We start from the raw sequence: 27,431 nt of genomic DNA on the forward strand, positions 1-27,431 counted from the left end.
ATATCACAATTTTTACACCTCAGACCTGACACAAATCAGTTTGACTCTCATGAGTTTAAAAGCCAAATAAGTTATAGTTTTGATGTGTTACATACAACTCATCTGTTAAGTATAGCATTGTATATATGGGGTGGCTGCAGCTCAGAAGGTAGAGCGGGTTGTCTAGTAATCAGAGGGTCGAATCCCAGCTCCTCCTAGCTGCGTGTTGAAGTGTCCTTGAGCAAGATACTGAACCCCAAATTGCTCCTGATGAGCAGTTGGCACATTGTTTGGCAGCCTCTGCCATCAGTGTATGAATGTGTGTGTGAATGGGTGAATCTGACAACTGTGGTAAAGCGGCTTTGAGCAGTCAGTAGACTAGAAATGTGCTATAGAAATGCGAATCCATTTACCATATATATGAATATGTGATTAACAAATGCATTGGCAAGTGGACTAGTAACCTCAACTGGTTCTGTCAAGCTGGAGGTGAGCGAAGCTTTACCTTTACCGTTGCTGCCCTCTACTGTCTAACATGCGGTAATTTTGTGTTTGCCAGTGTATTTGTCAAATAAGGTCATGTAAGGTAAAATGGTATGATGATCCACTTTTAAAAGAAAGTGTCAAAGGTAGCTTAAGCTAAGATGTGCTATTTGCTACTCTCAGTTACCAGCTGAAAAGGTAACTTGAAAGATGCCTTACAAATGTACAAAGCTACAAGGAAAATCATGCAGACCTTTGTGTATTTAACTGGTAAAATGCGTAGTCATGGAATGAAATATAGTTAAAAGGTCAGTCACAATCAAAAGGTATTAAGATCTTAAAGTTGCACAAAGGGGCAATGATCATTCATCATTTGTCAAAAGACAAGCAAACATAATGGTAATAGCAATACTACAGCTACTACTACAACTAAAAAACAATGATGGAATAATAATGATAATAATAATCAAAGGTGCTGTATGTAAGAATTTGTCATCTGTCAAATTCATAGTCAACAAATGGGGGGCAGCATATCACTAAAGTCACCCACTGTAACTTGGGACAGGTCAGGGCTAGCTGGTTATCATGCTGACTTCAGCAGATATCTCTGGGATGCAATACATAAACATCATAATGTCGAAATGGCTATTAATACACATTCTGTCGACAATTTAAGGTTGTTTTTTTTATGTTTTTAACATGAATTAAACATAAATTCTTGCATACAGCCCCTTTAAGGTTACATCTGTGACATTTCACATGGAGCATTTAGCCTAGCATCGGGCTAGCTCACCCAACTAGCTTGTGTTTACTGCTGACTACATTTTCTGTTTTGTATCTTAACTCAGTTTATAGGAAAGTAAATAAATGTTTATCATTAGTCAACCAACTAACAGGTCAATATGCCTCAGACCTGACTAAGTGTCCACAAGCCCAGTGTTGTGCTTTGCAGTAATTAGCATATATTGGATTCCCAGAAGTACTTGACCATCAGTTGTATTCATGAGATAATTAACCAGCTCTGCTTATACATTGAGCCACACAAACTCAGTCATACTCGTCAATCAGACTTACCTAAATGATCGAAAATCTTCATAGACAATGACTGGTTTGATTTCCCACAGATAAAAAAAAAACATGTGAAACACCAAACCTCATCTGGGCACCTTGAGCACAATCTATCATTTATCTTCAATCTGCAATCAGAGGTAGGCCCAACCTTCCCAGTGGTCCTCATCACAGCAACCCCAACACTTCAGTTTGAAGAGCCATTCTCTGGCTCCATCTTATGGCCACTTAGAGTCTGCGCAGAGCCACCATTTAAATGAGTAACATACCTTAAAACACAAATCAATGCACAGAGCTGCAGGAGAATTGGGGACTTTGTGTTGTTGTTACATCAAATCATTTGTTGTAGAAACACAATGGCATTAATTGAAGGAATTATTTATATAAAAAAAAACTATCCATCATTCTTTTAAAAAAGAAAAGACAGTCAATAACATACAGTGAGAAATTGATCACATGCGAAGAGAAAGACAAATAAAATGGAAAACAAGAAACACTTTGGGTAAGATGCTAATTGGCAAATAATAATTGAGAAAATGTGGGCTCAATTAGCTATGTTAATGACTGCAATCTCTTTGGGCTTCCCATTTTCACAGCATATGGTTGAGCTTAATCCAACTGTAATTAGCTACACCTGTGTTTTCCCAGCTGTGGCAAGACAAGATGCCTATCTCAAAAAAGTCAATTTGTCATTTACAAAAAATGCACATCTAGGCAACCTGCCTACTGCTGATTTGAATTCAAAGCCAATATTTTGGGAGAAAATCTCTAACCATTGGCAATACATTTCATCAGGTAGATGTGTCTTGCTAAAGCCTGAATGTATTTATTTATTTGCTTTAAAACAAGCATAAAGGGTGTTTCTGCAATCAAGAGCTGAAAGCTCTACAGGCTAATTTTCCACCTTTCTTCCAGAAAGTCAGATGATGTAACATGATGTAGCAATAACTATTTGGGAGCAGGTAGAAGTGGCTAAATGTACAACATAGCTCAGCCACCCAGAAGACTGGAGTTTAAGTCCTGTGTTTTTACAGTGTTGACTTATTCATATGTGCAGGAACTAAACAGATAATAGTTGAATATAGTTAAAATGTTGGGAAATATACTGTTTGTGTTTGTGTGCATGTGAGTGGCATTTTCGGCTGTGTATGTGTGGTCATGTTTGACTGCTTTTGTGTGTGTGTGTGTGTGTGTGTGTCTGTGTGTGTATTAAATTGACTCATTGATGTATTGAATCTGTCTCTCTCTGTGTTGGCTCCGCTGATCTCGGATGCCACAGTGATGGTAACCAGGTTGGTTGTAGTAACAGACTGTGATTGATTTAACAGTGATTTCAGCTGAGGCTCACCTCACATTATCATGCTTCTCCCTACCAAACAGTAACTGCTATCACTCAAATGATGATATGGTAGAAACTATGAGAGTCTTGTGAGGTGAACCTCAGCTAAAATCACTATTAAACCAACTTTCACAGTCCGTTACCATGACCAACCTGGTTACCATCACAGTGGTAAAAAGAAAGAATTCCATGTGCAGAAAAACCTAATGTTGTGAATGCCTCCTGCATTCCAGAGTGCATTCATTTTGGACATCATTTTGAGGTGAAATTTCTCCACATGAAATGTAACCAAAGGTGTACCTGTGCTAACTTAAGGGACCAGGAAGAAGATGCAAAGACAATGATGAACTGACCAATGATGGAATTGATTTGATGTAAGGTCAAAGGTCAGAAGGGAGGTGATTTTGAGGTGAGATTTCTCCTGCCTCCTGCATTTACAACCAATAAGGACAAGAAAAAGGAAATTATAAAAAGAAATAAAAAAAAAGTTAAACAAACATATACAGAAATAAATGCTTGTTTTGTTTAGTTCTGTCTATATTTCACAAATTCTTCTTCTTCTTCTTCCTCTTCCTCTTCCTCTTCCTCTTCCTCCACACTCCTGTGACTCCAGTGGAGATCAGTTGGTAAACGGTGACAAAAATGAATGGAAGTCATTTCTCGTAAAGTTACTCTGAGAATTATTTGATTTTAGTGCCAGGTTATGAGGCCTTCCTCTGTGGACTCATATTTCATTCAGGTTTTTATAACATCTACTATCTATGTGCTCTTGTTCTGCATTATCATGCATGCTACATGGAGGCACAGCATTAGTAATGCCTGTATTTATGCAACAGGGGGCACTATTTCAACACAATAAAATGTGTTTCCAGTCTGAATTAGCAAACAGATAACAGATCATTTATTCATCAATGCATGATATATGTTGATTGCTTTACAAATAGTTTTTTCTTAAAAAAAAAAAGAAGAAAAAAGCATGATATTGTATATCCTTATTTGAAATAGGAAAAAAATAGATCATAAAGACAAATTAGATAAGTGGAGAGATAAGCTAACATAACATATTATTCCCAGGGGGAACTTACAAGTTACAGAAAAGGAAAAGGCTATACACATTTTTTTTTTAAATAGAAAACAATAAATTCACTACAAATCAAATTTAAATATATTAACCTACATCAAGCAGTACAGTGAACAGAAAGCAGCCAAAACTGCAATGAAATGAAAGAAGATAAATGTGAAGACCCAATACTTCTAGGATTCAGTGATTAGTTACATTATATGTATTTATATGAAAGTGAAATCCTGACTCTACTAAACGAACGATGACTTTAATGTGACAGTAACATGAATGACAGATTGGATGTCCTACAAGCCGCAGCAGCATCCACCGGTCTGCAGGTGTTGATATGTTGGGCGTCAGTCGCCAACTATCAAAGTTTGGGGATGGAAATTATTTCCGACCAATCGCGGTTATGCTTCTCAATTTGATAGCCAATCACATTCCAGATTTGTTAAATGGGCGTCGCCCAAAAAAGAGTGCTGCGGTGCGGTGCAGCCTCCCCGGCCGGCGAGAGTTCGGTTGAGAGGGTGCTGGATGGTGGGGGAGTACCACTGATGAGAGAGCGGGCGAAACAAGGGACTGTTTTAGCACGGATTGGAGGATTATTTAATTTATCTACTGGACACCAATAAACACCTGGACGGGGTTTCTCATCTGTGTGTGGTAAGTTCAACAGAGAAGCCCGGGTCGGTAATTTCATTGAGATGTAAGTAGTTAGCAACAGTAACCGTTAACGTTAGCTAGCGGATTATTGTGCCATGACTTTTCAATGATGGAGGACCATCAGCTTTGCTAATGTTAGCCGGCGCCGCAGAGCCAACGTGCTATTTGTTTGAGTCTTATATAATCTTAAATGAATGTTTTGTTACATATATCTGTTCTAGAAGTTTCATCTTGAGGAGATATCGTGATTCGGTGTGGTCATTGTCCGCCTGCTTTTATCCCCACCCAGACGTCTTTGAGCCACCCACACCCATGATGGGATTTTGCCTGAGGAGACAGCTCAGTTCATCCCTCAAACTCTCCTTTGCACAGAAATTACACTATGTTAGTCTACCTTATATCTGCGTAAAGTAATGCAAGCGCTAACGTTAATATATTCCCGCACTTGTGTTTATTTGGTCTATCGGAGCTGTCGAGTCCTTGCAGGCATCTTTCCGGGCGGGTTGGAAATGAAGCACAGCACGCCAACTTTGAGCTAACGTTAGCAAGCTAACCTAGCCGATGCAGCTGTTTGGCCCAGCCGGGGAATATTACTCCATTGTCGTATCTAACTGCAATTTTTTGACCCTCCTCTGTTGAAATGACCCAGCAGAGGTACATTGTGCTGCACATCCCCGTGGGAAGGCGCTAAAGGCGGGATGAAAGTTACTATTTTTCCCAGCTTAAAGTCAGGGGATGCAGTGACACGGCAGCCAGCAGCCACACTGATCCCCCCCATCCCTTGACCTGACCCACATTCGTTTCTAACCAGCGCCTGATTTAAGCGTGGGACTTGATTGTAGGTTAAATATCTCTGAGCATGCACCAGCTGATCTTGTCTCAGATTAATAAGAAGCAGGCTGGAGTGGTGCTTTTGTGTCATGACTTGTCCGTGCATCAGCTGCTGAGGGCATCAAGTGCCGACTTTTACAAAGTGGCTCTGTCCTGTCTGTCAGTGGAAGTGTATGCTTTTTTTAATTTTTTTTTATTTTTTTATTATTATTACTATCAATGATTGCTGTGATTATGTTCTTTATTCAAGGATAAAGAAGTATTAAAGCACTCACCTCTAATTTTGTATTACATGTAGGATTGCAACTAATGATTACTATAATTACTAATTAATTCATCATTTTCTCTGTAAACTGTATGGCAGTGGTGAAAAGTGCCACTTGTTTTTTAATCAGTCAAGTAATTTGTTGATTATTCAGTTGGCCTATAAAATGACAGAAAATCTGAGAGCACAGCTTTCTAAAACACGCTCAGGTTGGTTGTTTTTTGGACCAATAGTTTAAGTCTTACGATACTAACTAAATTCCTGCCTGATCTTTTTATTACACAACACAACCAGGGTTTCCATTGACTGTTGAGGATGCTCAAATGGTGAAGTAACTGTTCATGTGGGTTGCACAGGGATGGAGGTGTTAAGGCTTGAAGCTCACACAACAGTTTGTGTGGGCTAAACAACTCCCTCTGGAAAAAATGCAGAGCTAAAGCAAAGAAAATACAGCAAATTAATCATACAAAAATACATTTATCTCATTCGCCAGATAAAGACATCCACGTAACAGGTGCTCCCTCTCATGCTCATTCTGTCACTGTGCACAAGAAATGATGATTTAGAAGGATCTGCTATTAATTTTGATTGAGACACAAGTCTTGTGTTTTTATGCTCAGTCGCCTTTTTTTTCTTTACAAGATTTGTACATTTCCTGTATACACACACATATTCATGGACAGGGTTCTCAGATGACTTACATTATTCCACTTGTAGTACTGTACTTTAATGTAAGGTTAATCATCACAAATCACTGAGTGATGACAGGCAAACAGCAACGGCCATGGATGACTGTGACCAGCTTTGACACCTGTCAGTTAATCAGACATGCCCTGAAATACACTTGTTATTTGTCATTTTGTCATTTTTTGTCATTTAACTTTAATTTATCCTCAATGAAACAACAATAATGCTCCATAAGGCAAACTGGTGACAGAAATGATTGCAGAAACTAGTGAAAGAACTGCAAGAACTATGACGATTTTGTCTGTTTTATGAAGGATTCCGGTAAAACACAGCCTGAGTTTTTCTTAGAGCCAGCATGTAGCGGTCATTAGAGAAGCTATGTTATTCCCAAAGCACTTTACCATCAGCTTCAACATTCAGCTGTATTGATTGTAGCTTGTCTAAATCAATGTCTTACCTGAAATGGTCAAAATACTAGTCATGGTGCTACCACACCGCAGTTAGATCTAGACTGTGTAGTTTGGTATTAGGGCTTGGCGATATGGCACAATACATATTTGTACAGATAAATAATTCGAGATTATCTCTTGAGGATCATTGGTTATAATTTGGCTATTGTGGTCAGTTTTCAAATTGAGGAACAGGACCTGCTCTAAACCAATATTGGATTTTTTAATATGATTGCATCGGGTTTACCATTCCTGTGTGGATATGTTACCCATTTGTTTTTACCGAAAATGTATTGTCATATAAAAGTGATATAAAAGTACATGTTGATAGAGGATTCTTTCAAGTTTCTCATTCAGATAGAGCTGGCCCTTAAACATCAATGATATGAGTCAAAAGCAGGGGAAATCCCCAAGGTAGTCTCCATCCATCATCTGTACACATTATATGTACGCCGCTTAATCCTCTGCAGGGTCGCGGGGGGGGCTGGAGCCTATCCCAGCTGACTTAGGGCGAAGGCAGGGGACACCCTGGACCCTGGACAGGTCGCCAGTCTATCGCAGGGCTACACATAGAGACGAACAACCACACTCTCACTCTCACCTACGGACAATTTAGAATAATCAATTAACCTCAGTATGTTTTTGGACTGTGGGAGGAAGCCGGAGTACCCGGTGAAAACCCACGCTTGCACAGGGAGAACATACAAACTCCACACAGAAAGATCCCAGGCGTCCCAACCGGGACGCGAACCGGCGATCTTCTAGCTGTGAGGCAGCAGTGCTAGCCACTGGGCCACTGTGCAGCCCCCAAGGTAGTCTGTATTTTTAAAATATTTTTTTGTCCTTTTATTGTCTATATTGATAAAACACCTGAAGATATGATAGGAAACAGGATGAGAGAGAGGGGGAGTGACACGCGGCAGAGGGCGCCAAGGGTGGGACTCAAACCTGGGGCTGCCGCAGAGAGGACAAAGCCTCTGCATATGGGATGCCTGCTGTACCTATTGAGCTAAATGGTGCCCCTAGTCTGTATTTTTTAAGCTGCTTCATTTTACACAGAGCAATATATGATGACAGAATGGCACGCTGTAAACTGTACAAACCCTCCCTAATTACCTAATTACATTACTGTAATGGAAATAGAGAAAGGAGATGGAAATAAAGGGCAATTCATTCCTGTTAAATGCTTTGATGCTTTCAGCTCTGATGCTGAAAGTTAGCACAGTCAGCTAAACCACTTTGGATCCAGATGCAGGTACAACCTCCGATACTGCTGTCCAGTGTCATTGAGTATCACACATCAGGATTTTAGAGTTGATCTATGATCAGGTTGCACACTTTTTTACTGTGTTGAAAAATCTGCTTTTTAGCCTAAACTGGTGACTTCATGAAAAATTCTCAATTGTGTACAGGCCAGCGTTAGAATATTAATGTTACATAGGTGGGATTTTTTCACCAAAAACATTTAGGCATGACACTGCTGGAAAAGCTTAAAATAAATGATATAAATTATGCAATTTCTGATGACTAAATTCCATTTAGTTGCTTTAGTTTCAAGGTACTGGTATTGTTCATACTTGCTCATTGTTGGGACTTACAAGGACACTTAGATTAAACAGAGCCTTTGTTTGTCATATTAGTAACACCTGAGCTTTTCCTATGACAAGTCTAACACTGCCAGCCCAAATGCATTTTTTCGCATATCCAGTTTGTATCCAGATTGTTTTTTGGAAGTCCGAGGATTTTTTAAATGCAATACAAATCGGATTTCGGATATGTCTCAGTTAAGATGCTCAACAAAGTGACAAAGTGGATTCTGTCAGTTGCAATGTGACACACAATGGCAGCATCAAAACCAGAGAGGTGGAAGTGCATCAAAGTGGTTACAACACAGAGAACAACAGTCCGTGGGCAATCTTTCTAAATAAATGGTCTGCTCTGTGGCTTAACAGGGTGGTTTTTTGGAGGGGGAGACGATGGATCTCAATTTCTCATGCTTCTGTGTTGGTAACGCAGCGCTGTAATAGATTCTGGACACAAAAATCTGTTCTGATCAATTGCAGATGCAGACTCTTTGATGAAGACAGAAGTCCCTAGTCACAGTGGGGATCTCATCTGTCCATTTCACTTGTAGCTTTTTTTGTATTTCAGATAATCATCATACTTTCTCTCCTCCCTACAGGTGACCTTGAATATTCTGCTTCTGGGTTCCAGCAGCAATGTCACAGAGGAGCGGGCAAGAGGACCCGGAGCGGTACCTCTTTGTGGACCGTGCCGTGGTCTACAACCCGGCTGCACAGGCCGACTGGACAGCCAAGAGGCTAGTATGGATCCCGTCAGAGCGCCATGGCTTCGAGGCTGCCAGTGTTCGCGAGGAGCGAGGTGATGAGGTGGTAGTGGAGCTGGCAGAGAATGGGAAGAAGGCAGTGGTCAACAAGGATGACATCCAAAAGATGAACCCACCAAAGTTCAGTAAAGTAGAGGATATGGCTGAATTGACCTGCCTGAATGAAGCGTCTGTGCTTCACAACCTGAAAGACCGTTACTACTCCGGCCTCATATATGTAAGTATTTATCAGTTAACCATAACAACTTCAAAGCATTATTTTCTACTTTTAAAAATAAAAATTAGGATGTATTTCATCATAGTGATTTATCACAACAAATACTAACTTGGTACAGTGATACATATCTTCTTTGTCTGGCTTGACTTACATGAAGTAATGCATTGGGAAGCAATGTCAGTGGATATTGAGTTATAATGTAGAGTCCATTACTACATTACTGGATTACTCCCATATTCCTTCACTCATATTGTCTAAAACTGGAAGCAAGTAATGTTAAAATGAACAGTGGTGACATGACAAACATCAATGTAAAATATAAGTAAATTGTTCTCTAAAACATCTCCATATCCTGTCCATAGAATTTTACACTTGAGTCTCCGAATTCAAGAGACTAAGAAACACATTTCCTTCAATGAACAAGCCATCATGTCCTACATAAGCTGCCGATTTCCCCTGTGATTATGACCCACTTAGTGACATGCATTCCTGGAATAGCCCAGCCTCAGAGCTTGTAGGCCACCTGAGACTCCAGGGAGGAGGCAGGGGCCAAGGGCTTCACACTCAGAGGCCTGGTCACAAAGACAGAAATGAGCTTGGCTAAACTAGATTTCACTTTGGGCAGATTGTGAAAAGGATGGTTTGTTTCCTTATTCCGTCAAATTGCTCCTTTAAACATTTGTTAAATTGTTAGGATATAGAAAGTAGAACATCTCTCCACTCATTAAGATATTCTTATAAAGGAATATCAGGAGATTGTCTAAAATAAGTTACATCTTACATGTACATACATTTCTTTCCTTTTAGGTCAGAGGATTATATTTGGTTTTAAAGGCAATGAGCTGCTGTTAAAAGTATTTTGTGGTTTTCTGCCTTGGCTATTGAGATGGAGCTTAAGAAATTTTATGGATGATGTCATGAATTTGAAAGGTTTTTGAAGACATAATGTATTCTCTGCGTTGATGAGGCATGATTACATCACTGTCATCATTCAGTAGATGGCCCATCAAACAATCAGCATAATGGCATTATGTCCCTCAGTGGAATAATTATGGAAGGAATCCACTCACTGGCATTCTTAGTCCATTGGGATTCAAAGCACCCGTGATATTCAGTTTATTCCAAGAGCATTGTGCATTAGCATTTTTAATTTGTTATTTTACCCACTTTGCACTTTCTCCATTATATGTTCTGATTCCCTACATTTCTTTGGTACTTTTTGATAATTATTATTATGTCTTATTGATACATATGACTATTACAGTATGTTCTTGATTGATCAGTTACTCGTTTATTCTATAAACTGTCACAAAAGAAGATGTGGAGAACCAGCAAATACTCACACATAAGAAGCTGGAACCAATGAATTTTGCAAAACAATCACTGAACAAGTAATTGATTATCATAATTGTTGCAGATGAGCCTACTGCACACTGTTTACCGTCTACTGACAGTTGCTGCATCGTGCACACTGTTGAGTCAATCCAACTTTTGAGTTTGTTATCAGTAGTAAACACTTAACTTGTTGTTTATCACAGGTGTGATTTTATACACTGATTATTACTAGGAAGCAGATGATACAGACAGTCAGGGACTTCCAGTTCAAAGAGGTCCAGTGCAGACAGATCCAGCTCAGAGAGACCCTACTATAGGAGATCCAGACAGCAGGATAGTTGTTCCTCAGATCCAGGATGAGACAACAGGTGTGTTATTTATACACTGAGGTATAATAAGACTAAGATAAAGATATACGTAATAGTAAGTCAATTTGAAGGTAAGCAATGCCACATTTATAGATTATAGATTTATTCTGATGTATAATATAAAGTTAAAGTCAACATGAAACAAAGAATTTCATCAAATTGTATGGTATCGCACCGAAACCAGACTGAATTGAACCGTATCAGAATCTAATCATATCGAATTGTTCCATAATAAAATGATTTGTCCCTTAATCGTATCATAGCCCATGTATCTAGATTCACATTGAATAGTCTAATAAGGGAGAGATGCACACCTCTATTAGATAAATATACTCATAAAGAACCTCACAATGCACAGTTTTATTATAGGAGAATGGCACTATCCAACAGAATGAAAATCTAAACTGAATAATCTCCTTTGATGGTTTATATATTTTTCCTAGTGTTTTTCTGTATTGTGGCTGGATATAACCTTTAACCATTGTGTGATTGATGTGATGTATTTTAGGTTGTGACCAAGGTAGTTGTAGCTGTGAGAGCTCTGCCATGGGGTCACTGTCTACTGATGGCTCCTTGCCAAAATACTGCTTGGTCTGACTGTATCTCCTGAGGGCAGAAGCCGTTTGCCACGATATTAGAACAATACTGACCTTACTGTAACCATGACTTTACAAGACTGTTTAAGGGAACACTGGTACAACAAAGCATAGGGGTAATTTCTTTGTAGAGCTAAAGTTGACTGTTATCTTGAATGCTCATTTTTTTCTTATACAAACTACAGCAGTGCAGTCATCAGGCTCAAAGAGCACCTTTGTATTTTTCAGTATTTTCAGAGGGCTTTTACTGAAAAAGTGACCCAAGACCCATCTCTGAGCTCAGGGAGGCCTCTGCTGAGTCACAGTGTAACCAAACTGCCTTAACAGAGTTCTTTGTGCTCACTGATAAGCAACATCTGTCTGCTCAAATAACTGACATTTTCTTTAGTTTTGCTGTCAGAAAACTGTTGTTTAATTAACTACCAATCGATTTCAGCATTCAAGTGTTTTTGCTGTTCTTGCAGTGTTTTTGCTGTCAGTTATCATTCATTCATTCAGTATCATCTTTTTAATTCCACCTCAAAGCCACTGTCCCCAAGTATGAAGCTCAAAAACAACTCTTAATGCTTACAAATTCAGTTGATCATTTTCTTTAGCATTTCCAACTCTGCATGTTTTCCTTTCCTGCTTTTGAAGATGATGACGATGCTTGACCTTTTAATTCAGGCAAGCATAGCATAGTGCTGCCATAACCTCTCTGATGACTTCCATCCACAATCACCCACAGGAGGAGCTGGATGTAAAAATGATAATCATGCTTTAAACTTGTGTGACATTAAAACAGAAAAGAGAAAAGAATCAAAAAGGAATTGATTTATTCTGTTTGCATCGGTACGCCTAACTTTTTTTATTTAGGTATAACAGCACATAGTTTTAGTGCACCCGATAACTTAATTACTATTACTATTAATAAATATTTTATTTAATTTCTTGATAACGTTTGAAAATTGTCGTTTACTGTTTACCATTTAAGTCAGAAGACCTGCAATAAGAAATTTCACTAACAAAATCTCTTTAATGTGATCCACTGAATATCAGGTACACTGGTGTGCTAATTCAAATGTTTAGTTTCAACATGCCAGATTTTTGACCAAAATAGTCAAGAAATGTAAAACTTCTTTTACCCAATACATGTTATATATGCGTGCCCAGCCCATGTATGTCTAGCATTCCTCTTAGTGGGGTTGAACAAATGAGGTTCAACCCAGTAGCTCAGGAGAAAAGAGGACTGGATTAATAATGATGTGACTCCAATGTATTATTGAATGCAGCCCGCTGTATGCTCATCCTTTGTTGCGCTAGTGATGCAGAGACTACATCCTGAAGAGGATGGTTGGCAGCTCCAGGCTGAGAGCTTTATGTGGATACGTGTCCTACTGGAGCATAGATCTCTTTGTGTCAAGGTTTTTTTTCTGTCTATAAACAATCTTCCTCTTGAGTGTCTTTTATCAAGACAGTAAATATCAAGCCTGATTTTTTTGTTTCTTCCACATGCTGATTATGTTAAAGATCTTTAAGTCTTCACATGGTTGTTTTACAAGTCTACATTCACATCTTGACAGCGATGCTGCACAGCCACAGCATTAGAAATCATAACTAATGGTAATTACAACATTTCATCCAGCCCTGCCTTGATGGTGATGCTCGCAGGGTTTTCTCTAGTCTGCGTAGAGGTGAATGCTTAAAACCCCAAATCAGTGACTCATGCATACCAGTTTCTGTCCAACATTACACTCCCCCGTTAACACATTATAAGAATAACTTTGCTTAATGGAGGCACCACAAGATGTTTTCAGCTGTAATTCCTTGTTTTTTCTTTTAAGTCTTCTTCTTCATCTTCTTCACTTAGCAGAGTAGCTGCCAGAGCTGCTTTGAATGAAGGTTAGCTCACTGTCGTAAGCAGTGAAATGCATGCAGTGGTGACAGGATGGTCCTTTTAATCAAGTGTCATTGAGTGAGATGGAGAGCACCTCAAGATTTAGTGCAAATACATAGCCACAAGAATCTTCACGGTCTGGGCACTTTGGAAAATAATTAAGAGGGCTTATATGAGGCAATGTATTTCTTAATTTCCCTCGAAGTACGGAAATATATTTTCTAGGTTTTAAAAGGCATAGTAAAGCCTAGTTAGGCCGGTTATGTCGGAATGGAGGGCACTGATTCATGCCATAGCAGAGACCCCAGAAAATGTCCCCTTTTCCCATTGAGAGAGGCTGAGGTCCTGTTGCTAAGCACTGCTTGGTTCACAGACATTTATTTGGACATTTCCGGAGGACTGGGAACCCTTTCAACTGTGCAAGTGTTCTCCTCTGTTCACTATAGTTTCTCTGGTTTTTAGGCTCAGGGGTGTACTGACCATCTCAAATCCACCTCTCAGCTCAAAATAACCCCCTTTTTGTACTCAAAGACTCATATGAAGTTCAGCTATCAGCAGATATTGTTAATTATAGTGCTGATGTTCCAGTGAGTAGACATTCCTTTGTGCAAACTTTGCATTTTGAGAAAGGAATGAACCGTCACATGCTGGCTGATTGGTGTCTCGTTACGCCTGGTTGTGTAGTTGTCCAACCCTTTACCCTCAGAGCCTGATTAATCCCCCAGATATCCCCTGGGGTCCACCATCAGGGACAGCCAGCTGAGTCAACCCTCTCCCCTATGCCTGTGGCCCATGCTGGGGCAGGAGCACTGATCTGTCTGCCTGGCATTGAGCCCATGGCAGGGATTATTATGCCTGGGAAGGGGTTATTATTGGCAATGTTTCTATAATCATGCAGCTGGATGAAGTTATGTATTTACAGGCAATTAGAGTTAGCCAGGTGTGAGTATTGGATTCAATAATCGGTAATGTAGAACAATGTTACTGCTGGTGATTCCTGGGTGACAGATCTTTGTTTGGCCTGCTAAAGACACAGAGCTCTGTCTAAAGAATATGTGCACATGGGAAGAGGTGGGGAGAAGGCTTTTGATGGCCATCTGGTGACATTACATCCCACTGTAGTGCCACATGACCACCACCACTGACATCATTTGAGTGTGCTACTAGAATATATGAATTTCTGAAAGGGGTTTTGGCAACTTTGGACTACCTGACTAGCAGCAAAGTGAAGTTTTTGGGTAAAATTGAAGTCAAAATAGAAGTGCAATATTTAGTTTAGGAATGTCAATGTCAAATTATGTTCAGAGGTGGCCAAAGTAGACACATTATCTATTCTAGTGGAAGTACAGATACCTGTGTAAAAAAAAGATGTCTCTGGTAAAAGTAGAAGTACTGATTCAAATTCTTTACTCAAATAAGAGTACAGGCTCCAAAACATACTCAAAGTGTAAAAGTAAAAAGTATCCCTCTGAATTACAAAACCCCAAAGTGATAGCATTGAAATATCCTGCTCTGTTTGTGTGTTTTCAGTGCAGTAAGATTGAAATGTGATTTTGGGCTATCAGATGACTGATATGTGTTTTGTAAGTGTGAATGTGTTTTGTTAGCTGCCAGCCAGGTGACGGTTGAGATCTGTTTGTCAGAGATCTCACACATACATACACCCACTCTGCTCCAAAGGCATGGTTTGGCCATGTCACCACTTTTCCAGTTCAGCGACTGGGTCAGCAGGCCCTGGGCCCCTTGCAGCCCACTGGCTGCCACAGAAAACATAATTAAAAGAATGTGTGGCCTCGCACAGCTGAGAAAAGAGGAAGGGATGCAACTAGAAGAGGATGATCGGGATGAGAGAAGAGACTAAAGAGCAGCAAGAACTTGTCAGCAGAGAGAAGTGAACAAGACTGTGCACACCCTCTTTGACTGATGACTGGATAGATTGCAGCGATTAATCCACTCAAGAAGTTTTATTTGCATGATGTATCAAGACTTTTGATCCCGGTCATTGATGGTTTGATTCAAAAAGCCCTAATCCACCGGCATCTAATGTATACTGTGTACCTCATGCAGTGTTCCAGCAGTGGTAGCAGACATGTCAGGGATTAACCCTGTCCTGGTCTGTCTGACTACATGTCTGTCTGCATTATACAGCTGAGGGAACGATGAAATGTTTTGGATTAATATCACCATCCCTTGGCTCTGACTCTGGAGTCAGTCAAACACTGTCTGGGAAAAAGTGCCACCAGTTTCATGCACAGAAAGAGGAGATGGAAAATGGCCATATATGAGGAGGATCAGTGAGTGGACCAAGACTCTTACTGTAGGATAGTTTTCAGTGTGCCAGCAACCTGTAGGTGTGAAATTGCTGTGAATTTATAATCTGCAAAACACAATGGGCCTCATGTAAGAACCACCCATACGACCAGATTTGTTCATAAGTGGCACAAGTGATTGAGGAGAATTTGCAACATTCGTAAATGTTATAGTATTTTCTCTTTGGTATTTCTAAAATTCAGGAGTGATCCTGACCTGTCAAATGAACAGTGTAGACACTCTGCCTTTATCTGCAGAGCAAAGATATACTTATTTGGCCAGTAATATGATGTAATATGTATAATAATAATAATAATAATAATAATAATAATAATAATAATAATAATAATGGGAATCTCTTGGCACCTCACGATTTGATTCGATTCCGATTCATAGGTCAATGATTCTGAACCGATTATTGATGCATCTCAATGCATTTCAGTTTTTTGTGTACATTTTCATACATGATTAAAAAAAGTTTGCTAATCACTTTGTGACTACTTGGTACTTTCAAAGCAAAGTATTGGTAATAATCCATACTTAATTTACTTCCAATATATTTAATTGATAAAGCAAATGAAAGAAATGTGGCAAGTCAACTGGAACGTTACATTTTCCAGCAAACATCCCAGCTTTGCAACGAACCAACAGGAAAACAAAAGTGTGTCTGTAGCAGCAAACATGTAGTAAATAAATACAGCTTTCGCATATTCTGAATGATTAACATAAAAATTAGACTTCTAACCAACATATCCTCCTGTTATGTGCAGTTAGCGATATCATTCAGACAAAAAACAACCCCAAAACATTTTGCTGTACGAAATCACAGCTTTCATTCAAGAATATAGAATCCTGTACGAGTAGCTCTAACACAAAAATAATGTTTGTGGACTTCAGCATTTTCTAAATAACTAACAACATAAAAAGCTGCCCTTGTTTACAAATAAATAATGAAGAGTCCAAGACTTCTCACTATAAACAAAATCCTGAGCATAGAATCCCTCAGACCAAAAAGCAAACATCTTGCTGTATACCACATCCAAAAACAGTTTTCATGCAAAAAAGGCACATCTGCAGAAAGGAAAGTCAAAATGTTGTGTCACTTTTTCTAAGCAGCTGCACTGATAGACTCTGTGGAGGGCAGGACTGTAAACCCACTGAGGACTCAGAGTTTACCTGCAGATCTGTTTACTGTATATTGATGTCACAGCTAAACAACACAAAAACCAGCTCTCATACAAAAAAATGAAAAAGGCCACAATTAAATCGTATTGATTAATCACATTCCATGACTTCTGTTTTGGTCTCGTTGTAGAGTGTTGGGATCGCTGTGTCAGTTAGATATCTTCAAGATGGGACCTTGTTTCTCGGCTCCAAAGTGCACAAACAGCCTGGTTCTCGCTGACTGAATACGGACTCAAGTCCTTGGCAATCAAAGTTGCAATAGCGTTTGTAATTTGCTTCGCTCTTTCCAAGTTGGTGGAAAATTTGATATCACTTGCTCGATGGTCCTCTGGTTGGAAGCAACTACAACCAGCTGTTTTTCTTCCTCCTCTGAGTGGAAATGTGGTTTCTTATGTTTGTCGTGTTTCTGAAATATTTTAGTTTAGTTCGACACAACTTGCATATGGTGTGGCTCTTGTCCAGGTCCGTTTTTAAGTCAAAATGCTTCCACACGCTTGCTTTCAAAGCTGAGGGTTGCCGGTTGAGTTTTGCGCTCAGCCATCTCATGTTTTTTGTTGTGTGCATGCCATCGACTGTCCGGGCACTACACTTCCTCACTCACGAGTTCCGCCTCTCACGTTCTTTCAGCATTACATTGTCAGTTAACATTTAGAAAATTAATTTTTGACATTTGTGAATTGATTCAGAATCACCCACTTCAGCGATGCATCTAAGAATCGATTATTTTTCCCACCCCTAAACTAAACCATATCAAATTAGATTAACTAAAACAAAGTAAATGCTACAATAAGTGGGTTTTTTTTGGTTGTATTTCTGTACAGAAAGTCAAGCAGTTGTGTAAAATGTGTTGCACTTCACATAAACTTCTCTCGCCATCAGCTATAATACTCTCTCATCTAAAGTCTCAGTGTCTGTTATGTCCTCTTGATCCCCTCTACTTTGCTTTAGAAAAATGTTTTTGCATACCATATTTCTGAATTGCTTCAGGTCCTTCATGCAACCTTATATGACAATATTAGGGACTGATTATGCTGACGATCAAATCTCATGAATGAGCACCTCATGAAAAGGTGGCATTAAAACGAGCGATTTAGTTTTTGCAGTAAAGTAAGTTTTGTGTGTGCCCAAAAACAACGCATGAAAATAACAGTCCTTTCTTTGCTTTTACACTGTCCCTTTCGTCCTAGGTATATTCAGTGCATCTAAATTGTCAAACATTATGAAATATTAACTGTTGTTTGATGAATAAACAGTGAACCATGTTTTCTTTTCTATTTTTAGACATACTCTGGTCTCTTCTGTGTGGTCATAAATCCCTACAAAAACCTGCCCATATACTCAGACAACATCATTGAGATGTACAGGGGCAAGAAGAGGCATGAAATGCCCCCTCACATCTACGCCATCTCAGAGTCTGCATACAGATGCATGCTACAAGGTAAGTCAAGTGTTACTGCTTCTCATGTAATACATACAAGATATTGTTACATATAGATATAACCAAATTCTCTTAAATGATGGCTTGTTTTTAGTGTTCAGAAACTTTCTGAAAATTATAACAAACTGCCCATGTGTCTCCGTTTAAAAGTCACATGTACTAACCATATTTTCAAGGTCATTTTATCTTCAGATTAATACGGTTAAGTGTTTTCTGTGTGTGGCAGTGGTACATGAAATGTCATAGCAAATAGACAACCTAATAGGGGTCCTACTTGTCCTTGTAAATTATACTGTGTAATATTAAGACCATATTTAAGATCTTTCTTACCTAAAATACATTTATACCAAGATATTGTCATTTTTTCTGTGTATACCCTGTTAATCTGCATATTTCAGTCCTGAGTCCATTTATTTTATTTTCAAGCGTCTGTCTCTGATATAACTAGTGTCTTAGCTCTGATCATTTTATGCACATCTTTCCCTGTCATTTATTGAGCTTACATACTTATGTTTTAAGATTTCCATTGTAATTCATTAACATAAAATCTTGTAAGTGAAGGCGGCCCACTCAGAATGATGCCTTCAAAGATTCTTGCCTGGTGGATGGCAAATGTCCAGGCTCTATGAGCAGTGACTGACTGGGTTCAGACCAGCGAGAACAGAGAGGGTGACCCCATTGTGCTCGACAATAGGTCCTTTGTGTTACTGCGAGGGCTGAACCAGTGGGGGTGGTAACACACTGGACAGTCCCGTCAGTCCTTTTAGGCTTTGCTTTCCCCATGTTGGTACACAGAAGGATGTTTGGGTTGTGTCAACATGCAGCTTGATGATACCTCTGCCCTCTTTAGCCTAGACCTTTTTTCTTGAGTGACATTCACAAGTCTTTTTTACTACATAATTGTTCAGATTATATTACTATATATTAATACCTTCTAAACTTCAGTGTGAAGATGCTTGTTTTGATGAAGATTGAATGGTATTGCCTCGCCACCACTGATGATGTTCAACACAGATACGAGGTTTCAGTTGTGGAACTCTGCCTGCTCATCGTTTGTTGTTGTCACCTCCTCCTCTTTTCCTCACATCCTCTATTCTCTGCACATTTGTGTTCCTACATGAGTGGAAATGGGTGCATGGGGGCAGGGCTGGGAGACCTGTCAATTAGTGATACATTGATTCCAACATATTTGTGAGTTTTCTTCTTTTTTGAAGCAATGACCTCTGCCCTCAAGCTTTTCCAAGTGACCCATGTATTTACTGTATGTCTTGGTGTACACAAGCCTGAGTGGAGATTTTTAATGCACAGCTACAACCCAGTTTCAGTCATATCAGAATTAACAGTGTTGTGGTTGAAAAGGAGGTTTGTAGGTTGGAGATTAGTGGAGGCCAGCTGCTGTTCAGCTGTGGCCCTGAGCATTTCAGCAACCTGGTTAATATGAGTGAAAATCCAGTTGTATACAGTAGATTAGCGCTGGTGTTTTCTTTTCTCTAAAAGGGCAGTGAAGTCATTTTTGCAGACATCATTACATTTCTTATGTGTCCCTACCCACTAGCAGATTCCGACATGCAATGCTTTTCAAAATGCTCACATGGACTGGGAAAATAAGACAACTTCTTAGTCAGTGATCGTTTCACGTGAGCATAGTAAAAAGCATCACCTTAAATCAGCGGAATTGTATATTTCAGGCTGATATTGTGTATCCCTTCGTTTGAAGGTCCAAATTATAAATAAACTGATTTTTGAGCGTCAGTTTGTTACTCAGAAATAAACTTACTACAAAAACGTCTGCCAAAATTTGACAATTGTCAACTCACCATTACATTATCTCAAGTTTTATTTCACCATATTGCAAAAGCATTTCCAGCTATCTCAGAATGTTTCATTAAATTTCACAGATTGTTATCAAACCCCTTCATACTTAATGCAAGACTTTGCGGTGTCAGCTGGCATCTGAACAGTAAATAACACTTGAGACAAATTATTTGTTGCCTTTGATTTATGACCTTTTGAGCAGAACAGTTTGTTGAATCTTATTTATGGCCGAAGGGTGTCTACACCTTACCGGGATCTGTTAATTACCGTAGCATTGCTGTGAAGCCAGTCAGCGCTCGTGTGGGAGGTTAAATGAGGTGTTACCTAATAAAGAAGAAACTTAAGAACTTAAAGCACATCTGTCATTGATTAGTAGTCCGGATACTTTATATAATTGCCCTCACCGCTCAGCCGATGTGAAGTCACTAACACACAAGAATCTAATTTTATCATATCTGGAAATGTGTTGTAAGGAAATGCTGATGCTTGCTTGAATGAAAACATGTGTTAAAGGGCCGGTCATGTCAGCAGTGGTGATGGATTCCAAAGTGGACGTGCATCAACAGCACTGAACGTGTCTCTAGGTGGGGTTTTGAAACAGGGGGTCTTTGTTTCAGTGGAAATGGAGAAAGACTCCCTTCTTGTGTGTCTCCCTTGTGTTTGATCAGGGTGTTAGGTCAAGTCCAACTTGATCCATCTTAGCTTAGTGAAGTTTTCTCAAAGCACTGCTCTTTGATTTCTCTCATAGAGGTCCATTTTATCAACAATGAACAAAGCACTTCTCATCTCGCGTATCAGCAGCATTACTGATATTGATAAAAGACTAAATGACTTGTTTAAAAAATGCAAAGCATGCTTCATGAAGTTTGCGGTGTAGATTGTAATCTATACTGTCAGGCATGAGTTTGGGAATATTTATAATGGCACAACATTATACTCTCAGCAAACTTGGTCTCACCAGGTGCCGATGAGGTCTGTAATTGCTTTGATGACCTTTTGAACCAAGACTTGATGCCAGGCTCTCTCAACTTCAAACCTCCTCCTGGACATGTTAAGAACACAGGGATTTTGCTAATCTTTTTTTCCTTTTTAGTTTAAAGCAGTCCACCATATTTAACGGTGTACGTGTGAGTATGAGAGAAAGATTTACAATCACTGAAGCTATTGTTCTTCCCATAAAACAGCAGGAGCATATGCTTTAGTGGATAGTGAAAGTAAGGAACTGAAGGAGAACTCCAGTTTTATTTGTAATAAAGCTAAATGAAGATTCATCTGAATGGAGGACTATTTTACAAAGTGTTTTCACACAATACTGACATAATGAGATTTTTGATAGATAATCATAAGTAATGTGGATTTAATGACTAAGTGGGTAACAGTTTGGTTAGTCCAGAAAATTACATCAGTTGACTGTAATGCAGCCTTTGAAGCTGGACAATGACAACACACACTCATGGCATCTTATATCACAATTACAATATGATATTAATATATTTCCCTTCCCTGGGTGTTGGCAGCAGCAACTGGCCAAAATTAGTTGGAAAAATTGACTTTATGTTAGTCTCCAGATATATTTGACTGTCCAAACTTCACCTGAGGGCTGTTTCAGCTACTGGAAGGGGGTCAGTGTTATGGGCTAATATTTCATTATACAATTTATGAGCCAAAGTAGATTTTATTTCTGCATTGCCTGTCTTGTTCCTTAAATATATCACTTTCAACAAGTTTCATTTCCCTTTTGCACTCAATGATTTTCCATCCTTCTACCTCCAGTCACCTCTATTTGGCTGTCACCACTGATTTATTCTGCATCTGATGTAGATATTAATCTTAGATTTCATGAACTATTTTCTAGACCAGTTTTTTTTTTTTTACCTCATTCTGCTTGAATACCTTGAATAATAATCAAACATAGTTAATCTCCCGATCAGATTTCATTACAGACTTTCATTCTCAGAATTGTTCCACATCGGAAATACTCTGGATCACCATTGCACTTGTTTCCGTCTGCAAGTCCCTGGCTAAAATGCCAGCTCCAGCTCAACCCCCACCAGAGGCTTTTGCCACTATAGCCCTAAAATGGGTGGTGTACAATGATTGACTACTTTGAATTTTATAAACGTATTGATGCATACCTTTGCTTCAAGGGATAGTCCAATCCCAGTAAATAAATGGCTTTCTTATATTTGGAAAGTGCAGTCAGAATATAGACACGTATTGCTCTATGTCAATGCAAACATGACTTTAGCCTTCTTTTAATAGGCTGTAAGCACCCTTTGGTGCTGAGGTGTTACACTAATAAGCAATCGCAACCTCTAGTTTTCCGTGCCAGTAAGGACACTGACGACACCCAGAACTCTTCAGAATCAGCACTGTTGCTTTCTATTTTGTTGTTAAAGTTGAGTTTCATGCCAACACTCCTGCATCATCCAAGTGTTCTTAGAAACAAATCCCATGATTGCCTTGTGGGATGCTTAACCCACTGCTTTATTTTAGTTGGAAAAGTGGTAGTCCATTCATGGTCATTATGCCGTTTCTTTGTCTGTTGTCGGTCATCACAGCCCTAAAGCCAGTGTTACATCATATCTGAATGTATGCATAGATTTGCAGGGTTGCATTCATTTTCAAATTATTATGTTAAATTATATGGTGTTGAAAAATCTTGTAGTTTGGATATCTGTGGACAGTGAACATTGTAGAATAGTGATCCTTCAAACACTTTTTAAAATGAAATTAAAACTATCAGCTACTGACTCTGAATCTATTAAAGACCCAATACAAACAAACCAATAATCCATTGACACAGGTGATTTCAGTTGTTCTCTATTGGTTCGGTTACACCTGTAAAAGTGGGGCAACTTTCACCTTTTACAGTTTGTATTAGCCCCTACATTTATTTGACATTACACAATTCTCAGTATAGCTCCACCAAACCTGAAGCTAGGCCATATTCGCCTGTTCCGTTATGCAAGCGCAGACTATTTACTAGTTCAGGTTTTTTACACGTTACTGCTGAGTGGATACTCTCCAGCACTGAGGAGATGTGTCTGGCTATGCAGGATTACTGGTTGGGTAACACTTCTGTCAAACCTCTGTGTCACACCCACCAAATATGCCCCAGACTGGGTCTAATCCACCAGAGTAACTGAACAGCTGTATGGGTGTGCAAAGTTTTTAAGGGAGCATCTGCTATGGCTGCAAAGTCCATTGTTGTGTTGTTTTAGATAATAATTTAGGTTTCCATTTGGAACAATTTTGTATTTCATGGATGTGCTCTAACAAGCGTTTATTATAGATATTTGCTTTAGGTGAAAGAACTAAGTAAGCAGTTGACAGAGCTGTATTATACTGAAGGGGAAACTACGTAGTTGAGTGGACACTCATTTACTGAAATGACTTTTATCACTGCTAGTTGATGGCTTGATGAAGTAATGGCTTAATGTACTGAGTGCACCAAAGCAAACATCACCAGTTTATGTTGTAGCTCCCCTTTGCTTCACAGACACCATAAAGACAGAGCTCTATTTCTCCTCTTAATGAGACAGTAGCATGGTGCTCATGGATTTGTCTTCATTACCCTGAATATTCAGCGGAGGTGTTTTACTATAAACATCACTGTAGTTTTCTTGAGGTTTTTGTCCCTCTGTGACACTTTTAGTAACAGCTCGATTAACTTGATGCTCTGGTTTCAGAGGTGAGTGTTTGCACTTCATTGCCACTTCTAAATACAGGCATTAGCCATCAGTGGAAGACACTGGCCCGGGCCCAGTGTGCCACAGCCTCACAATGAGCTCACTGTCGTGAGCTGAGATCAGTCCCCCCTCCCCTTCTCTTCTCTCCTTACTGGGAGGATGCACACACATGCAGAGCTGCTGTGTTAATGTCAATGCCTCAAGACATCCTCAAATATTTTACCTTTACCAATTTGTAGACTACTTTTATTGATATCTGTGTAGCCTCTGGAATGACCATTAACTCTATGGAACCTGTGTGTCTGAAACACGGTGACAGTCGTTCTTTTCTACAGTCTTGCTGTTTTTAAGATCTAACAATGTTTGTGCCCTTTAAAATGTCTGGATCTAAAATTTTAAAATGATATTCAGACTCCTCAGCCTTTGCTTTGACTAGTGTTATACTACATCCTGGGGGAATCATCACCGCTGCCTACTGGAGTCATGTGAAGCTGGCAAGAGCATTACCAATCATGCGAAACCCACAAAACAGTCCTTATGACTATTAAGCAATGCTACGAAAATAACAGCCCCTGTTTGGGTAGTTCTGCACAGACACACAGTCCTCTGCCAGTAATCAGTGTTTTACAGTCTGGAGGGGTTGTTAAGGTTGCAGCAGAGCTGGCAAATTGGTGAATGGAAGTGAGCAGTCTTGCAATGACTGGATCATATCTTTCCACTGTGTCTGCAGCCAGTCTGATAAAAGAGACATCGGCTTTCTGAGTGCCGTTGTGTTTGTGTCTGATTCAGATAGGGGTATGAGTGTAAAGAGAGATGAGGAGATGGGGGGCTGATGGGGGGCTGTGCTTGCATGTGCGCTGTCATGCATGGTGTAGCAGTTGACGTCAGACCTCAAGAAATCCTTAAGGACTGGGTTAGCTATTTTGTGTATGTGACTGCTTGCATGCATATGTGTGAGGCCCCCTCTTATAGTACTTAACTGCAGGAAGTTCCTGGTCGAAGCCAGGAAACCCAGGTTGTCCCTGATGAGCCATCCAGCTGTGTCCTCAGTCAGATAACATTCCATCATTTTACCCTACTGTCAGCACTTCAGTCCAGGAAACCTTCAACTCTGGAAGAACTGTCCACCCGGGGACTCAACATGTACAAAATGATTTGAAATATTCACAGCCTGGAGCTGTGCTCCTAACAGTTTTGGCTCATGACCTCTCAAAATTGAGCAGCGTTCACTTGTGACCCCTCATCACATGTTATGGCCTTGAGTGCCAACATGAGTTATGAGCAGCTCAACCAGATCCTGGTTTTTACTTTCTTGGATTCTGTCAGTATAACGCTTTCATTTTAGATCAATTTAGTGTCAAAAAATGAAACACCGATTTATCACGATTGACCCTGACCATACAACTGTCTACAGTAGTTTGACACAAACACAATAGAAGCAGATGACAATTGAAAAACAACCAATTAGAACTCGCACCATTTTGACATAGCACTGCAGGAAGGAATTTTCATACTATCAGAGATGTCAAGCCTTGAAAATCACCTTAACACACAGAATTCAAGGCAGGGAGCCCAGGGTCATGTCAAGCCTCACTCAAACAGGCATTCTGATGCAGTGTACTTACGACAGATGAGTTAAGATTAGTCACAAGGCATGTAATTGAAGCAGTAATAGACAACTTTTCAACTTTCTACCCTCAAAGTGGTTATCTGTGGCAATACTTTTGGCACTACTGTCGCAAACAAAGAGTTACTGCTGTACTGTCTAAAGCCAAAAACAACTGCAAGAATCCCAGCTGACCTAGAAATCTCGATATCAGTGTTATGGAAAAAACACACGTCAGCGAGAGAACAGAACAGTGGCACTCTTCATTGACTGAATTCCTCCAACTTTATCTTTTGCAGTATAGCATTTTCAGTTGTTTAACTTGTTCCACCGTTACCTATGGAAAGCAACCAGGGAAAACAAAGCCTTGACACACTTCCTTTGTGCTGTAATTCCACTTCCGTTTTTCAGGATAATGTCCAGTCCAGTGACAGATTTGCACAGTGAAGGCGAGGATTATAGGGAACCCAACTATAAGTGAATGGTCACATTTTCTATAGCCATTACACTTTATAATCAGTATGTACTCAGAATAATACGTTTGACAACCCTTGTGAATTATGTGAAAGTGTATTAAAAAAAAAAAAAAAAAAAAGCTAGATTAGAGAAAATTTGATTTATCTTGAAAACCTCTGGTGGGTCTTGACCTGCATGTTGTATACATTTGAGTGTTCCCACATGTCCTAAAATTATCTGGAAGTTGGAATACTTAATGATCTTCTTTCTTCCTAGATCAGAGAGCCCTCAGATGAACCATACTAAACTGAATAGCACAGTGAAGGAGTGGACCATTAGCGTTCTGCAAGTCTGCTCTGCTGCTCCACATGGTTAAATGATCAGCTCTCTCCTCCAACCACCTCTACCACCGTGATTTTAATCATATTGTTAGCTTGTTACTAGAATGGCAAAGCAACCAATCCGTACTGAACTGCATGTTTTCTAATCCAGCAGTTTTCCATCTCATTTTAATACTGCTCTATTAGATCGCTTCAGCAGGTTTTGATGGCCCATCACTCTGACATTGAGTGGGTTGAATCCACTGATTCAAGAACAAAGGGACTAGATTTATCAGTGTTGCATTTTCTGCCTGTTTCACTACTTCAGATCTAAAGTTCATTCAGCTGCAAATGCTTGTTGCCTTGCAACCATTTGCTCAGGACAAACTTGAGGGCAAGGTTATTTTTTAAGGTTGTTTGTGAGCTATTGAATTAATTTTCGAACCTAAAATGACATCTCTGGTTGAATGTGAATGTTCAGGCTGGAATTGGCTTGCTCAGCCTTTTTTAAAATCTGAAAGATGTGTCTCAACGTGAGTTATTGATTTCTTAACAAGTCAATATACTAATACATTAGCTGGCCAACCACCAGTCACCAGTAACTGCTTCAATTAACAAACATGTAGACTGTGCAATACAGTAACAGTACTAACAACCTCTGAAAACAGGCCACTTGATGAGCTTACTCATCAAAGAGAGATACAGGAAATGGCCACTGAGGTGGATGCACAATTAATCTTAAATTGTGTGGCCAACCTATAAATATATTAAAGCTGCATATTTGTATTTGGGTATCAATCCATATTATTTGGTTTCATGTAGTGGTGGTATTACTATAATTGTGTCTTGAAAGATGAATGAATCTTGGCAAAAAATACATATTTTATACTAACATAGCTACTGTTCTCTTGAATAAATCTTACACATTTATAGCTGTCATTGACAGAGACATGATACCACATCAGGGCCAAAGTTTTAGCTCTGAGTGAACATTTAATCAGTGATGAGTGGAGAGAGTCTGATGACTTTTATCTAATCTTTGG

At 39.4% G+C, this 27,431-nt stretch overlaps 1 protein-coding gene across 6 annotated transcripts in view; it reads left to right on the top strand.

The window, feature by feature from the left end:
* Window positions 1-4,427: 4,427 nt before the first annotated feature.
* LOC119026376 (myosin-10) overlaps window positions 4,428-27,431 on the top strand; it is a 59,199-nt gene continuing 36,195 nt past the window's right edge. For 4 of the 6 annotated variants that reach the window (XM_037110723.1, XM_037110748.1, XM_037110739.1 and 1 more), the window contains exons 1-3: window positions 4,428-4,595; window positions 9,010-9,391; window positions 18,343-18,499. In XM_037110723.1, coding sequence (XP_036966618.1) covers window positions 9,047-9,391; window positions 18,343-18,499 — 502 coding nt within the window. In that variant the 5' untranslated portion in view covers window positions 4,428-4,595; window positions 9,010-9,046. Of the gene's footprint in view, window positions 4,596-9,009; window positions 9,392-10,958; window positions 11,095-18,342; window positions 18,500-27,431 lie in introns of those variants that run through there. The other 2 variants (XM_037110764.1, XM_037110731.1) reach the window with 2 other exon arrangements.

This window comes from Acanthopagrus latus, chromosome 1 (genome assembly GCF_904848185.1).
Source record: "Acanthopagrus latus isolate v.2019 chromosome 1, fAcaLat1.1, whole genome shotgun sequence".
NCBI lineage: Eukaryota > Metazoa > Chordata > Actinopteri > Spariformes > Sparidae > Acanthopagrus > Acanthopagrus latus.